We start from the raw sequence: 13,043 nt of genomic DNA, 5'->3' as shown, positions 1-13,043 counted from the left end.
GACTGATGCTGAAGATGAAACTCCAGTACTTTGGCCACCTCATGCAAAGAGTTGACTCATTGGAAGAGACCCCAATGCTGGGAGGGATTGGGGGCAGGAGGAGAAGGGGACAACAGAGGATGAGATGGCTGGATGGCATCACCTACTCGATGGGCATGGGTTTGGGTAGACTCTGGGAATTGGTGGTGGACAGGGAGGCCTGGCGTGCTGCAATTCATGGGGTCACAAAGAGTCATATGTGACTGATCGACTGAACTGAACTGAGGGACTGCATATGGCATTAGATACCTGCCAGATTTATTTACAGTCTGAAGGAGGTTGTGCACTTCCCTCAGGGAACTGGCCTAGACTCATGAGTCCCTAGGTTGATCCAAGCTGATAAGGCTCCTAGCAAGGTGTGAGCCCTGTGCCCACTCACAGCTTGGTGGCAACTGCCACCTCTGTAGTCAGGACTGTAGTGTTGGCATTTTGCCCACTGCCTCACGTACTCTCCATGGGTTTGGCAATGACTACTGGCTTATGTTTCCCCATCTGAAATAGTAAACTGTAGTTGAATCTAGCCCCACCACTGGTGCTCCTGCCGGCTTTTTTGGCCACCACTGGGGGCACAGCCACTCTTTGCAAGCATGTGGTGTTAGAATGTACCAGCAGCAATTATCTCTTGCCTCTATGGGAGGTCCAGGCTTTTCTCTGGATTCCTTCAGCTGTGTCATGCTAGCCCCCTGAGTATCTTCGTTAAAGTCAACTGCAGTCCGCTACCTGGGCCTAACCCCCAAAACCTGAGCTTGAGCACCCAGCTCCCACTCACCGCTGTAGGCATGAACATGTAAGCCTTTTCTTTACTGGGAAGTGCTGTTCATTGTGAATTCTTTCTGTTTTGCCTTCTTAGCACCTATTGCTGCGTTCCCCACTGAAATTCCCGGGTTCCTTCCTATCCCCACCCATGTGGGGGTCTGCGAGTGTGTGGAAACTTTCCAGGACTCCCTTCTGGGAGCACAGTTCTCTGTCATAAAATCTTTTATCTCTCACTTTTTTTAATCTTCATCTTTTTCCCGTTCTCATTCTAAGGAGATTGGCTTGCCTTTTTGAAGTCTGGATTCTTCTGCCTTGTTCAGAAGGTGTTCTGTAGCTGTTGCATATGCAGAATGAAGTTTTGATGTATTTGTGGAGAGGGAGATGTTCTCCCTATCTTATTCTTCCACAATCTTGGAAGTCCCTTCTAGATGTATTCTTGTTGTATTTGTCTGTTGACTTTTTAATGATGGCCGTTAATTTGTCTGTAGACTTTTTAATGATGGCCGTTATGACTGGTGTGAGGTGATTTTCGTTGTGGTTTTGATTTGCAATTCTATAATAATTAGCAATATTGAACATTTTTCATGTGTCTATATGTTTTCTTTGGGAGAAGAAATGTTTATCCCTTCTCCTTTAAATTTCCCCTAAGAAGGGGAAGCACAGACAAACTTTGGAGGAGCGAATATGGATGGAGAAGTGGATCCTTGTATTGATAGTTATGGGAGCTTGCTGCTCAGATCTCACTTGGAGATCCTGTTGTGAGCAGTGTAGTCACCTGACAGTAGATTCTAGCTGTTGCAAATTTGAATTTCACCAGTGTGAAATCTGTGTCCACACTCTCACTAGACTGCTCCCAGCCAGTAATTGAACACCATGGAAGAACACAGGCCAGGATATTCCTGCCCAACACAGAATCCTGTGCTCCTCATTAGCCTAGTTGAAACTTTCTCTGAGCTACAGCGCAGTGTGGCTCTTTCTACTCACCTCTCCTTTCTTTCCTTTTTCCTTTCACAGAAGCCAAAACTGCATGGTAGTTTGAAGGCTCTCCCCACCTACTCCTCCTCCCCTTTTCCTTTATTTATCACCATTGTTTCCCTCAAAAAGCCTTTTATACTTCTCATTATATTTTAGCATTTGATTCCTTGTGAGTTTCTGGGGCTTTAGGTGAGGAGGCCAGAGTGACATTTAAGTTGTAGGGTAAACAATATAGGTGCCATTTACCAACTCTTTTGGAAGTATTTTATCAAAAAATATGGCTTGATTTGTGCATGCTAGCTGAATATCAGTTCGGGGTCTGAACTTCATTCTTGTCCCTCGTCTATTCATTTCTTGAAGCATCATTCCTCCTTTATTGGTAAGTTCATTTATGTGAATCTATATGTATATATATATATATATATATATATATTCATGTGAAATACATATATATATATACATTCTCTTACCTTTAAAAAAAATACTATAGCTCATACACCATATGCTCTCTTCTGCACCTTGACTTTTTCACTTATATTTATACTGGACATCTTTCCATCTCACGACATAGAGAGGTAACATTCTTTTTCACATCCATATGACATTTCCCTGAGAAGTATTTTTATATATCAATCAATCACTTATTGATAGAAGATTGGATTGTTTCTGAACTTTCTGTATTTAAAATGTCTAAATGAGAAACCTTTCATATGTCATTTAGGGCATGTGTAAATTTATAAAATGAGCTATAAAATGACACCTATTTAAGAATTGGATTTGAAATCTAGTAATTTCTAAGAGAAAATAGAAGTCTATATAATAATAAAAGGACAGAAAGCAGACCGAGTAAAGTGAAGGAAAGTCACCAAATTTTTGTCTGTCTGTGGCCACCATCAGGTGGCCAAAGTATTGGAATTTCAACTTCGGTCTCAGTTCTTCCAATGAATATTCAGGACTGATTTCCTTTAGGATTGACTGGTTGGCTCTCCTTGTAGTCCAAGGGATTCTCGAGAGTCTTCTCTAACACCACGGTTCAAAAGCATCATTTCTTCTGTGCTCAGCTTTCTTTATAGTCCAACTCTCACATCCCTACATGACTATCGGAAAAATCATAACTTTGACTAGATGGACCTTTGCTGGCAAAGTAATGTCTCTGCCTTTTAATAAGCCATCTAGGAGCAAGGGTCTTTTAATTTTGTGGCCGCAGTCACCATCTACAGTGATTTTGGATCCCAAGAAAATAAATTATTTCACTGTTTCCATTGTTTCCCCATCTATTTGTCATGAAATGATGGACCCGGATGCCATGATCTTAGTTTTCTGAATGTTGAGTTTTAAGTGAGCTTTTTCACTCTCCTCTTTCACCTTCATCAAGAGGCTCTTTAGTTCCTCTTTGCTTTCTGCCATAAGGGTGGTGTCATCTCCATATCTGAGGTTATTGATATTTCTTCTGGTAATCTTGATTCCACTTTGTGCTTCATCTAGTCCAGCATTTCACATTGATGTACTCTGCATATAAGGTAAATAAGCAGGGTGACAATATGTAGCCTTGCTGTCCGTGTCAGGTTCTAACTGTTGCTTCTTGACTTGTATACAGGATTCTCAGGAGGCAGGTAAAGTGATCTGGTACTTCCATCTCTTTAAGAATTTTCCATAGTTTGTTGTGATCCACACAGTTTAAGTCTTTAAGCAGAAATAAATATTTTCCTGGAGTTCTCTTGCCTTTTCTATGATCCAATGAATGTTAGCAGTTTGATCTCTGGTTCCTCTGCCTTTTCTAAATCCAGCTTGTACATCTGTAATTTCTCAATTCACATACTGTGGAAGCCTAGCTTGAAGAATTTGGAGCATTGCCTTGCTAGCATGTGAAATGAGTGCTATTATGTGGTAGTTTGAGCATCTTTGGCCTTGCCCTTCTTTGGGACTGAAATGAAAACTGACCTTTTCCAGTCCTGTGACCACTACTGTGTTTTCCAAATTTGCTGGCATATTCAGTGCAGCACTTTGACAGTGTTGTCTTTAGAATTTGAAATAGCTCAGCTGGAATCCCATCACCCCCACTAGTGATGGTGGTGATGCTTGTAGTGATTCTTGATGCTTTGTAGTGATGCTTCCTAAGGCCCACTTGGCTTCATACTCCAGGATGTCAGTCTGTAGGTAACTAGTCAGACCATTGTGGTTGTCCAGGTCATTAGGATTTTTTTAAAATAGTTCTTCTGTGTATTCTTGACATTTCTTCTTAATCTCTTCTGTTTCTGTTAGGTCCATACCATTTCTGTCTTTTATTGTGCCCATCTTGGCATGAGCTACTCAGTTCATGGTATTTTTATTACAGCAGCCTGAACAGATGCATGTACCTTTCCTTCCATATCCATCTCCTCTCTCCAGAAGGAATATGAAAAGCATATTCATAGGAATTTGTATAATGATTGATAAGCATGTTTTATTCTCCTACGGTCACTTGCAGTGTATCATTAAATAAAATAATAAACTAAAGAAATAATTTCTAAAGATAAATGATTGTGGAATTTTGTTTATGTATGTGGGTGGTGGGGATTATGATCTACATATATCTGTTTATTTTAATGGTGTGAAAGATCTGGTTCCTTCCATTTTCTTTACTTTTTCTAAATATAAAGTAAAACAGAAATTTAACAGAACACACAAGAGAATCCCAAAGAACATTGCTGTTGCAACCTGAACAGAGAAGTAGCTTCCAAAGTGAAGTGATGTAAAATGCTGCAAAACTTTGTCTTGAGTAGATCAGGGTTTTAGTAAATAAATCATACACCTCTATACATCACCTTTATAAATTATGTGTAAAGAAATCAACTCCTGGTGCTCACAGAAGACTTGTTTTTATTTATTACAGTTCCACAGAAGTAGAAATGCTCATTTGAGAGTAGCTATTGTTAACTGTGGTAAGGCCATTCTGTGAAATGAAGTGCTCAGTTGTTCTTTAAAGCAGCTTATGAATCCATTTTACTTCAGGCTGAGGAATAAAGTAGAAAAAAGATTAAAATAAATAGTAGGATTAAGAAAAAGCTAGTAATTATAGAGAGTTCCTGGTATGTTAAAGACCATAATGAAACACACAATTGGAAACAAACTTGGATATGATTTTTATGTTTTCTTATTAAAAATGTAGATCCCTGCACCCCACCCCAGAGTTACCAAGTAAAAGCCTGAGATGGAGTCAGCAATGGCATGTTTAATAATTTCTCTGCATGATCCTAATGTTCACTTAAAGATGTGAAATACTGAATACTAGTCCAAGCACCACCATTTGTGTAGGAACCAAGTCCTAACCAATGTTACATTATGAATACAACTACTTTAATGGACAAGGACTTCAAAAATTGATAATATAAAAACACAAAAATACATTTAAAATACTGATAGTCTCTCTAAATTTCACCACATTAATAAAAGTATTTTCACATTTGCACATTACTGTCTATTGTTTGTAGAGTAGTTGCAAATTACATATAGTTGCAAACCTATAGTATTTTCCTCTACATTCTCCCTTAATATTATAGAATAAACTTTCCCCTCTAAACTCAAGGTCTCACAACTTGTATTTCAATGAATAAATACTATGTTTTATGTTTCAGTAAGCCAATCTTCTAATTTTCTACATTTAGTTTAATTCCAAAATTTTTGTCTTATAAACAGTATTGCAATTATCATCCTTATGTCCAGAGTTATTTTTTTCCTTCTGTTGACTTGTTTTTGTTACAATACATTTTTACTAATAGGATTACTGAATCAAATAGTCCCATCCCATTTGTGACTCTTCCTACATAGTCCCATATAGGTCTAGAAGAAATTTAACCAGTTTGTGTTGTTCCTGTTTTGCCATCAGCAATGAATTAATGGTATAGATACATAGATATACATATATCTGTATATCTTACTTGGAACTGTTGAGGCTTCAGGGATAGTGGTGTATTTATTCATTTATTCAAAGTTCAGAGAGTACTAGTAGAATTTTTTCCATACATAAAAGTGTTTTGGGAATGTTCAGAAAATGGAACTTTGCCTAAGGAAGGCAGATCATGGAATTAGAGCTTATTCTTGACAGTCAGACGTCAGCAAGAAGACATCAAAACTAATGGTGAGTGAGGGGAAAGGGTAGATTAGTTGCACACTTAGAGCAGAGCAAAGAAGCAGTGTATCAACACCGTTATATAACAGGTAAAAAGAAATATCTTGAAACTATATATATATTAAATTAAAGAATCATCATGGAACAAATCAGTACTTTGTTCATCTTCCATTTATTTATAGTTTAGTATTTCTTAAAAAGAAAACTGAAGTTGTAGTAGAGGAATCACAATTTTCTATTGCTGCTTTTATGCCCCTTAGCCTTGCATTATGCTTACTATGCTTGTTGCCAACTCTGTGTCACTCCCATCAACCACTTTATCTGCTTCCTGGTCTGGAAATTTTATTTCTTCCTTCAGTTAATTTCATCTTTCAATGTCATACTCATATTCCGTTTCATGATGCAATTTCATAGACTGGTTCTGGTATTAACTAGTTGGGTATTCTTGAATAGAAACTTCTCCCATTGCCTTTGCCTTTTAAAAATATTTTTTTATCTTTCATGACCCAGTTCATATATCACTTTTTCACCCTAACTGAATGGGTGAATGAGTAAGTTAATTCATAAACTGGGCAGACTAAAATTTCATACTATCTAGTACCATCTGGAGTTTAAAAAATTTCCAGCAATTCTTTCATTCATTTCTTGCTAATTTCTAATAAATGACAAATTAATTGATTGATTAAATTAATATTGAGTGCCAGCCACTCTCTTGGACATATAAACAAAGAGTTTTTATCTTCACAGAGCTTACGTTTTACCAAAGGATACACAAAATAAACATAATAAATAAGTAAATTACATAGTGGAAGGTAACACATTTCATAGGGAAAAATGTAGATGAGGTGAGGCCTAGTATGCAGTAGTGGGGATTGTTGCAATTATAAATTGTATGGTTAGATTAACCTAATTGAAAAATTGATATTTGAGTAAATATTTGAAAAAGAATTAACCACATAGAAATCTGAGGAAATAAGATTCTAGCTTGAAGAGTGGATCTGTGCAAAGTCCTACTCCTAGGATGTATGGAAGGATGCCAGTATGGTTTTATCAGACTGATGAAAAGGTGAGATCAGAGAGAATAGCAAGTCAGATTATCTAGGATCTTATTGGCAGTTGTAAGCATTTTGACGTTTATTCTGAGTGAAATTAAGTACTAGAGTTTGTTGTTGTTTTGTTTCATTAGGTTTAATTTAACTTTGTTAATTCTAAATATACATTTAATAAACTTTATCAATTAAATGATGGTCAATAAATTGCATCCATGTTGAGGATATGAAGAGGAATGATTAGAAGCAAGAGATATATTAGGAGGCTACTGTAGTAATAAAGGAGATAGATAATAGTGATGAGGGCCAGGCTGGTAGCAATGTGGTTCACAAGCAGTTAGATTTTAAATATATACTGAGTCAACAGCATCCAAGAAGGGCTGAGAAAGAAAGAAATTAAGATGTTTCTAATGAATTATAATCTTATTCTTGATTTTAAAGAAAATATGTCTTGAGAATGTACTGTTTCCTTTCAGTCTTTGATAGTTAGCTATTATCAAGATAAGGGAATTCTCTATTCCTTTTTAATTGGTGCTTTCATCTTAAGTAAATGCTGAAATTTATCAAATACTTTTCCAAAGACATTCAATTCCAGTTCTCAAGAATAAAGTAGATGAGCAAAGAACATAACGATGGAAAGTTTGTGTGGTATTTTGACTGTTTCTATTCTCAGGGATCTTCCCAGGTGGCTCAGTGGTAAAGAATCTGCCAGCCAAGCAGGAGACAGAAGTTCAGTCCTTGGGTCAGGAAGATCCCCTGGAGAAGGAAATGGCAACTCACACCAGTATTCTTGCCTGGGAAATCGCATGGACAGAGGAGCCTGCAAGGCTACAGTCCATGGGATTGTACATGAATTAAAGTTGGACATGATTTAGTGACTAAGCAACAATAACAATTCTCGAGGAAGACTATCTTCAAGATTATTGTTGTTCAGTTGCTAAACTGTGTCTGCCTCTTTGTGACCCTATTGACTGTAGCATGTCAGGCTCCTCTGTCCTTCACTATCTCCTGGAGTTTGCTCAGATTCACATCCATTGAGTTGGTGGTTCTATCTAACATTCTCATCCTCTGTTGCCCCCTTCTTCTCTTGCCCTCAATTTTTCCTAGCATCAGGGTCTTTTCCAATGAGTCAGCTCTTCGCTTCAGGTGGCCAAAGTATTGGAACTTCAACTTCAGCATCAGTCTTTCCAATGAATATTTAGAGTTGATTTCCTTTAGGATTTACTCTTTTGATCTCCTTGCAGTCCAACGGACTCTAAAGAGTCTTCTCTGGCACCACAGCTCGAAAGCATCAATTGTTCAGCACTCAGCCATTTTTATGACTCAAATTTTACATCCATAGATGACTACTGGGTAAACCATAGCTTTGACTATAGGGTCCTTTGTTGGCAAAGTGATGTCTTTGTTCTTTAATATGCTGTCCAGGTTTGTCATAACTTTCCTTCCAAGGAGCAAGCATCTTTTAATTTCATGATTTTAGTCACCATCTGAAGTAATTTTGGAGCCCAAGAAAATAAAATCTGTTACTGCTTCACTTTTTCCCCTTCTATTTACCATGATGATGGTACTGGATGCCATGATTTAGGTTTCTAATTTTGAGTTTTAAGTCAGTTTTTTCAGTCTCCTCTTTCATCATCATTAAGAGGCTCTTTAGGTCCTCTTCACTTTCTGCCATTAGGGTGATATCATCTGTGTAACTGAGGTTGTTGATATTTCTCCTGGTAATCTTGATTCCAGGTTGTAACTCATCCAGCCTGATATTTTGCATAATGTGCTCTGTATCTGGAAGCTCTTGGATCATGTTCTATTGATGCCTAGCTTGAAGGATGTTTAGCATAACCTTGCTAGCATGTGAAATGAGTGCAATTGTACAGTAGTTTAAACATTATTTGGCATTTCTCTTCTTTGGGATCTGAATGAAAATTGACCTTTTCCAGTTCTGTGGTCACTGCTGAAGATTCCAAATTTGCTGACATATTGAGGGCAGCACTTTAATTGCATCATCTTTTAGAATTTGAAAGAAGTAGGGTGACAATATACGCCTTGTACTCTTTCTGTTTTTTTCTGTTGCATCTTGACCTGCATACAAGTTTTTCAGAAGACAGGTAAGGTGGTCTGATATTTCCATGCCTTTAAGAATTTTCCATAGTTCCTCATGATCCACACTGTCAAAGTCTTTAGCATAGTCAATGAAGCAGAAGGAGATGTTTTTCTGGAACTCTTTTGCTTTCTCAATGATCCATTGACTGTTAGCAATTTGACCTCCAATTCCTCTCTTTTCTAAACCCAGCTTGTACATCTGGAACTTCTTTGATCATGTCTTATTGAAGCCTGGCTTGGAGAATTTTGAGGATAACCATGCTAGCATGTGAAATGAGTGCATTTGAACAGTAGTTTGAATACTCTTTGGCATTACCCTTCTTTGGGATTGCAATGAAAACTGATCTTTTCAAGTCCTGTGGACACTGATGAGTCTTCCAAATTTGCTAACATATTGAGTACAGCACTTTAATCGCATTCTTTTATGATTTTAAATAAGCCAGCTGGAAACCCATCACCTCCACTAGCTTTGTTCGTAGTAATGCTTCCTGAGGCCCACTTGACTTCACACTCATCGATGTCTGGATCTAGGTGAGTTACCATGCCATCATCATTATCTGTATCATTAATACATTTTTTTTTGGTATAGTTCTTCTGTGCATTCTTGCCAACACTTCTTAATCTCTTCTGCTTTGGTTAGGTCCATACTGTTTCTGTCCTTTATCATACCCATCTTTGCCTGAAATGTTCCCTTGATATCTCCAAATTTCTTGAAGAGTTTTCTAGTATCCCATTCTATTGTTCTCCTCTATTTTTTTGCATTGTTTATTTAAAAGCCCTTCTTATCTCTCCTTGCTATACTCTGGAAATTTGCATTCAGTTGGGTATATCTTTCCCTTTCTCCTTTGCCTTTCATTTCTCTTCTTTCCCCACTATTTGTCAAGCCTCCTCAGACAACCATTTTGCCTTCTTGCAACTTTTTTACCTTTGGGATGGTTTTGGTCACTGTCTCTTATATAATGCTATGAACATCCATCCATAGTTCCTCAGGCACTCTGTCTACCAGATCTAATTCCTTGAACCAACTTATCACATCCACTCTATAAATGATTTGACTTAGATCACACATGATTGGCCTACTGGTTTTCCCTACTTTCTTCAATTTAAGCCTGAATTTTGCAACAAGGAGCTCATGCTCTGAGTCACAGTCAGCTCCCGGCCTTGTTTTTGGTGACTGTATAGAGCTTCTCCATCTTTGGCTGCTAAGAACAAAATCAGTCTGATACTGGTATCGAACATTTGGTGATGTCCATGTAAAATTATCTCTTGTGTTTTTGGAAGAGGGTGTTTGCTATGACCAATATATTCTTTTGACAAAACTGTTAACATTTGCCTTGCTTCATTCTGTACTCCAAGGACAAATTTGCCTGTTACTCCAGATATCTCTTGACTTCCTAGTTTTACATTCTGTTACCCTGTGAAGAAAAGGACACCCCCCCCCTTTTTTTGGTGTTAGTTCTAGAAGTTTGTCTAGAAGTTTAGTTCTTGTAGGTCTTCAGAGAACCAGTCAACTTCAGTTTCTTCAGCATCAGTGATTGGGGCATCAACTTGTATTACTATGATAATAAATGTTTTGCCTTGGAAACAAACCAAGATCATTCTTTCATTTTTGAGATCGCATCCAAATATGCTATCTCAGACTATTTTGTTGATTTTGAGGGTACTCTATTTCTTCTAAGGGATTCTTTCCCACGGCAGTAGATATAATGGTCATCTGAATTAAGTTCACTCAATTCTGTCCATTTTAGTTCACTGATTCCTAAGATGGCAAAGTTCACTCTTGCCACTTCCTGCTTTACCACATTCAATTTATCTTGGTTCATGGACATAACATCCCAGGTTCCTATGCAATATTTTTCTTTACAGCACCAGACTTTCCTTTCACCATCAAACAAAGTCACAGCAGAGCATCATTTCTTCTTTGGCCCACCCACTTCATTATTTCTGAAGCTATTAATAACTGCCCTTCACTCTTCCCCAGTAGCATATTGGGTGTCTTCTGACTTGGAGGACTCATCTTCTGGTGTCATATCTTTTTGCCTTTTCATACTGTTTATGGGGTTCTTGTGGAAACAATACTAGAGTAGTTTGTCAAAATAGAGTAGAAACGTCAAACTACTCTAGTATTCTTTCCACAAGTGGGCCATGTTTTATCAGAACTCTTCACTCTGACCTGTCCATCTTGGGTGGCTCTGCATGGCAAGACTCATAGATTCACTGAGTTATGCAAGTTCTCTTGTCATGACAAGGTTGTTATCCATAAAGGGGAGCTTCAAGAAAGGGGACAAATGAAAGATGTGCTGCAAGCATTTTCATTTTCTGGGGAAAGATCTTATGTTTTACGACAGAAATAGACATGTATCTGTGTATATGCTTTGTTTAGCTCAGTGTTCAACACAGAATATTTGTTCAAGAAATATTTGTTGACTGATGAAACAAAAAATGAAGATGGATGATTCTAATGAATAGTGAATTTTCCTGAATATATTTATAATTCAAATATAAATCATTCTAAATATAAAATTTTAATGTAACTGATAACAAAACCAGAGACTGCTCTGGCAACATCTGAAAGTTCATCAGTCAAATATATGTATTAACTTCCTTACACTGCTATTTTCTTGGTGGATGACTTAACCAAAAGCACAAAATAACTCCTATTTAGTGGTGGAGCTAAGTCTCAAGTTCAGTTTTTGTGTTTCTTTCAACGTAGAAGTTGAATGAAAGGAGATAACCTACAAGAGTATGGATGAGAAAATAGTCTAGGGACACAGATTTGGAAATACACACAGAAAGGTGAAAATTAAACACATAAAATAGATGAATGCTTCTAAGTACAGTGGAAGATAGAAATATAACATAGTAGGATTCAACTATGCAAAAAAGCTTATCTATTTAATACATATCTTTATGAGTGGTTGCTTGTGTTTTTGGAAGACAGTGTTTGCTATGAGCAGTGCATTCTCTTGTCAAAATTCTGCTAGTCTTTGCCCTGCCTAATTTTGTATTTCAAGGCCAAATTTGCCTGGTTCTATACCTGTATATTTGCACAATTGCACTCCTCTCACACGCTAGTAAAGTGATGCTTAAAATTCTCCAAGCCAGGCTCCAGCAATATGTGAACCATGAACTTCCAGATATTCAAGCTGGTTTTAGAAAAGGCAGAGGAACCAGAGATCAAATTGCCAACATCTGCTGGATCATCGAAAAAGCAAGAGAGCTCCAGAAAAGAAAATATATTTCTGCTTTATTGACTATGCCAAAGCCTTCGACTGTGTGGATCACAATAAACTGTGGAAAATTCTGAAAGAGATGGAGTACCAGACCACCTGACCTACCTCTTGAGAAACCTGTGTGAAGGTCAGGAAGCAACAGTTAGAACTGGACATGGAACAACAGACTGGCTCCAAATAGGAAAAGGGGTACGTCAAGGCTGTATATTGTCACCCTGCTTATTTAACTTATATGTAGAGTACATCATGAGAAACGCTGGGCTGGAGGAAGCACAAGATGGAATCAAGATGGCTGGAAGAAATATTAATAACCTCAGATATGCAGATGACACCAGCCTTCTGGCAGAAAGTGAAGAAGAACTAAAGAGCTTCTTGATGAAAGAGGGGAGTGAAAAAGTTGGCTTAAATCTCAACATTCAGAAAACTAAGATCATGGCATCCAGTACCACCGCTTCTTGGCAAATAGATGGGGAAACAGAGGAAACAGTGGTTGACTTTATTTTTCTGGGCTCCAAGATCACTGCAGATGTTGATTGCAACCATGAAATTAAAAGACACTAACCCCTTGGAAGGAAAGTTATGACCAACCTAGACGGCATATTAAAAGCAGAGACATTACTTTGCCAACAAAGGTCCATCTAGTCAAGGCTATGGTTTTTCCAGTGGTCATGTACGGATGTGAGAATTGGACTATAAAGAAAGATGAGCACCAAATAATTGATGCTTTTGAACTGTAGTGTTGGAAAAGACTCTTGAGAGTCCCTTGGACTGCAAGGAAATCCA

At 37.7% G+C, this 13,043-nt stretch overlaps 1 protein-coding gene across 1 annotated transcript in view; it reads right to left on the bottom strand.

Moving 5' to 3' along the window:
- Positions 1-4,611: 4,611 nt before the first annotated feature.
- CYLC1 (cylicin 1) overlaps positions 4,612-13,043 on the bottom strand; it is a 62,125-nt gene continuing 53,693 nt past the window's right edge. Inside the window, exon 6 of the mRNA XM_070461767.1 lies at positions 4,612-4,762. Coding sequence (XP_070317868.1) covers positions 4,730-4,762 — 33 coding nt within the window. The 3' untranslated portion in view covers positions 4,612-4,729. The remainder of the gene's footprint in view (positions 4,763-13,043) is intronic.

Source organism: Odocoileus virginianus, chromosome X, assembly GCF_023699985.2.
Source record: "Odocoileus virginianus isolate 20LAN1187 ecotype Illinois chromosome X, Ovbor_1.2, whole genome shotgun sequence".
NCBI classification, from domain to species: Eukaryota; Metazoa; Chordata; class Mammalia; order Artiodactyla; family Cervidae; genus Odocoileus; species Odocoileus virginianus.
This window is presented reverse-complemented; position numbering and strand designations above follow the sequence as displayed.